Source organism: Frankliniella occidentalis, unplaced genomic scaffold (genome assembly GCF_000697945.3).
Source record: "Frankliniella occidentalis isolate FOCC.00 unplaced genomic scaffold, Focc_3.1 Scaffold5427, whole genome shotgun sequence".
In the NCBI taxonomy this organism is placed as follows: domain Eukaryota; kingdom Metazoa; phylum Arthropoda; class Insecta; order Thysanoptera; family Thripidae; genus Frankliniella; species Frankliniella occidentalis.
Window position 1 is genome coordinate 1 of NW_026272468.1, and position 3,834 is coordinate 3,834.

Sequence of the window (3,834 nt, forward strand, 5' to 3'; positions counted from 1 at the left end):
AAACGCTAACAATAAAGGTATGTACATCTTTTTAAAGACACATATTTATCACACACACACATTCACTCTGAATTTTCAATCACACACTTTCACACGCACTCACACTCGCTCTCTCTCGCTCACTCGCATGTAGACGTTCGCACTTTCAGTCTTGTTCCGGCCAGCTGCCGTGCTGCCAACCACCCCCACATTTTTTTTCTTAGAAAATAAGAATACAGTAATATTAGTTATAATTCCCTAGAGGCGAAGTTGGCAGCACAGCGGATTTGAATTATGTCCTCAGTCTTATCGTTGCGTGAGTGCTTCTGTCCGAGATGAGGGAGGGAGGCTATTGCACTTTATGTCCTGGGGCTGCATCGCCACGCGCCTCAGGGCGCGGGCGGGGGTCGGGGGAGGGAGGTACTTCCCCGGTTTCAGTCTCGCTCTCCACCGACTTCCATGGGACTGCCGCGCGTCTCATCCATGGCTATGATGGGCGCCGGGCCCCGAATCTCCAGTCCGCGATCCAAGTCCCTCTCTCTTTCCCGCTCCCGCTCCCGCTCTTCCTCCTGGCGCGCGGCCTGCATGCTCACGATGACCCTGGAGGCGTGCGGTGCGGCGGCGGCGTGGGCCGCTGCGCTGCTGGGCGGCGACATCTCCTCTGACGACGACGTGGTTCTGGCCACCGACAGGTCCTCCACCTGGTCCTGGTAGCCGTCCACGTCCATGGGCGGTGAGGAGGCGTCGCGCTCGCGCTGCGGCGGTGGGGACTCGCTCCTGGCGGCGGGCGGCACCTGGGCGCCCAGGGCGCTGAGGGCGTGCCCGAGCTGGCCGAGCTGGCCGAGGCCTAGGGCGCCGGCGAGGTGCGGAGGGTAGCGCGGGGCAGGCTTGGCGCTGGGTGACGGCGACCTGGCCTCGGGCGAGCGATCCCTGTCGCGGTCCCGATCCCGGTCTTCAGGAGGGCTGGACGAGCTGGCAGAGTTGATGCTGAGCGCGTGCGCCGCCTGGGCCGAGGCCATGGCCACGATCGCGTCCCGCTCCATCTCCGCCTTGACCATCCAGTGCTCCACCAGCCCCTGCGCCGGCATGCTGCTGTTCTCAGGCTCCTCCATGTTGTGCGCCATCCAGCCCTGCACCGGCGCGCCGCTCAGTCCGAAGGGGAACGCCACGCCGTTTGAGGACGCGCCGTTGGAGGCCTCGCCGTTGCCGTTGGCGCTGACGTTGCTGCCGCTGGCCGCGCCGTTGCCGCCGTTGGAAGCGCGCTTGATGGGTCGGTTGGTGACGATGCCGCGCTTCTTCACCTTGTCGTACAGGGTGCGCGACGGCACGCCGAACTTGCGCGCCGCCTTGAGCGCCGACATGCCGGAGCGCACCGCCTCGATGGCGCACTCGATGTCGTTGCGGGTGTACTGCTTGTAGCGCTTCCACTCGGGCTTCTGCTGCTGGACGTACGGCACGATGTTGGATGACACGCCTGTGGAGGGGGAAAAGAAATGATAAGGATGAGTTCGATTAAAAACGGCCAGCCACCAGTCCACGAGAGCCACGGCGCCTGCGACCGGCGGGGTAGGCAACCCATTCGACGCCCCGAAGAGCATTCGGCTTTGGCTGTGCCAGCTATGCGGTCCCTTACTTCTTTCAAAGGGGACGGGGAGCTGATGACGAAAGGGTCGGATAAAATATGCAGGCAGTTTGAGATCAATCGCAGGGAGGTCTCTTAACGACTCATTATTGCTTCGATTCGCCAAACAATGAGACGCCAAGGGAGGGGGAGAGACATACTAAAGAAAGGGGTGGACGACGAGCCTCCCCTTCCCGCGCTGCTACTGTTCACTGTAATTGCCCTCGAGATTCTCGATTTTCTAACATCGTAAAGAGTGCGTTGCTGGGAACTTACCGCGCATATCAGCAGCACTCAGGGGCGATGAGGAAGGAATCATCATTCGTGACTGGAAAAGAGAGAGAGAATGTTTAGTTTATGCGTTTCAAAGGATGAGTAGCGATATGGTCGCAATATTGATTAGAAAGTTTAACTCACTTTTTCGAGTTCTTCTTCATTCATCGAGATGTCGGTATACGGTGAGGGAGAGCCTTCGTTGCCTTCTTGTTTCACCTGAAAATGAAGGAGGAACCTGTTATTTTTCATTCATATAGTTCGTGAAAGCCAATCACCCCAGAGTTCCAAGCGCGGGAAAGCCTCCGCTTGACGGAAAACAAACGGACGTGGTGAGGCTCATGACGTAACGAGAGATTGCTCCCGTTCTTTTGGAATCGCAGCGAGCGAACGCGATGCAGACGGCCAATGTTTGGTTTCGTGGTCCCCTCCTCCGCCTAGGCGTTGGCTTTGATAAGGAGCTGCATGCAGTGGCTAGGCGACGGGGAGGGGGAGGATGGAGGGCGGGAAGGGGGGTGGCAAGAGAGGAAACGCTCACGCTCTCATTCAAACCCTTTCCCAATCTACTCATGGGCCCAGACGAAAAGGGAGTGCAAAAAAATACTTATCGGAATGACTTTTTCCTCACCTTTTCGAAGTCGTACATGAAGCCGTTGGAATGGGAATGGGAGCCGGGCCTAGAGTCGTGGGAGTCGGGGTGGCACACCAGGGAGACGGGCTGCGAGGAGTCCGCCTGCCCCTGCGCCGCACCTGCGCCCGAGCCAGAGCTCGCCCGCGAGGCCGTGGAGCCCGGGACGTTGCCGGCGGCGCCCTCCGAGCCCTGCGCCTGCCCCAGGACCGTCCTCAGGATGGGCGTGTCCCTCGAGTGGAGCAGTAGCGAGGACAGCTTCTTCCGCTGCAGCGGGGACATGTCTCCCGACTCGTAGGCGGCGGCCAGCAGCGACGATTGCGGCTGCAGCGGCGAGGTCGCCAAGGGCACCCCCGGCATGGCCCACAGCGGCAGCGGCAGGCGCGCCCTCTCCCGGTCGCGGTCCCTCTCGCGCTCGCGGTCCGAGGACGGCGACTTGTAGGGGTACTTGTTGTAGGTGCTGTGCGGCGGGCTGGACGGCCCGAGGCCCGTCGAGGTGGTGATGGACGAGGGCGGTGACGGCGCCGACGAGGGTACCAGGTCCTCCTTGGGGTTGCTGATGGTGTTGTTGTTGTGGTGCTTGTAGTCCTCTGGCGCGCATCCGGATGAGTGGTGGCCGTTCTCTTCAACAAGGCCCTTCACCTACAGGGATGAGGGTGTTAGGAGGAGGACAACGAAAAAAGGACAAGAGTTTTCCTGAGCTTCGCGACGGACTTACCTTGAGCGTCTCCGCGACCCGGATGAGGGCGGTGAGCTGCTGCTGCTCGACATTCACCTCCCCGCGGTACATGTACTCCAGGATGGCCTTCATGTCGGCGTACTTGACGTCCTTGAGCACGACCACGGGGTGCTTGCAGGGCAGCTCGGAGAAGAGCGCGGCAAAGTAGGCCGAGCAAGCGGCCAGCACCATCTTGTGGCACTTGATGGAGACGCCGCCCTCGCAGGCGAGCGTCACGTCGGTGAAGGCCTCGGACTGCAGCAGCTGGTCGAACACGGTGAGCAGGTTGGAGCGGTGGTTGTTCCATCGCAGGCAGTACTGCTGCCCCGCGTTGGCCATGGCGGCGCCTGGCGCGCCCGGCGGGCAGCCCTTGATCGGCGTGCTAGCGGCCCGCTGCGCAGCAGGCGAGGGGCTGCGGCTGCAGCTGGGCGACGTGGTGCGGGCGGGGTAGGGCACACGGCTCACGGACCTGGCGGCACGGGCTCCTCTCCGTCAAGTCGCTCGCTCGATCTGGAACAACGAGGGAAAACGCGTGTTAATGCACCTGATCCGGCAAGTCTTGTATAAATAGACGATCGCTGCCGTCGGGTCGGGGGTCGCGCCGAGGGGGGAGGG

The 3,834-nt window shown here is 61.5% G+C and overlaps 1 protein-coding gene across 1 annotated transcript; it reads right to left on the reverse strand.

Annotated features, from left to right (window-relative positions):
• Positions 1-6: 6 nt before the first annotated feature.
• Positions 7-3,727, reverse strand: LOC113202800 (uncharacterized). Its single transcript, XM_052277014.1, has 5 exons — positions 3,220-3,727; positions 2,502-3,143; positions 2,018-2,092; positions 1,877-1,928; positions 7-1,453 (listed from the first exon to the last, which is right to left on the reverse strand). The coding sequence occupies exons 1-5, from the start codon at positions 3,556-3,558 to the stop codon at positions 414-416; spliced, it is 2,148 nt and encodes a 715-aa protein (XP_052132974.1). The 5' UTR covers positions 3,559-3,727; the 3' UTR covers positions 7-413.
• Between the last annotated feature and the right edge of the window lie 107 nt (positions 3,728-3,834).

Bases quoted from the DNA above. Each gene is read 5' to 3' on its own strand.
- LOC113202800 (XM_052277014.1), bottom strand. From the start codon at position 3,558: ATGGCCAACGCGGGGCAGCAGTACTGCCTGCGATGGAACAACCACCGC. The intron at 2,093-2,501 runs GTGAGGAAAAAG...CTTCATTTTCAG, and splicing joins TCATGTACGACTTCGAAAAG to GTGAAACAAGAAGGCAACGA. The intron at 1,929-2,017 runs GTGAGTTAAACT...TCTCTTTTCCAG, and splicing joins ATGAAGAAGAACTCGAAAAA to TCACGAATGATGATTCCTTC.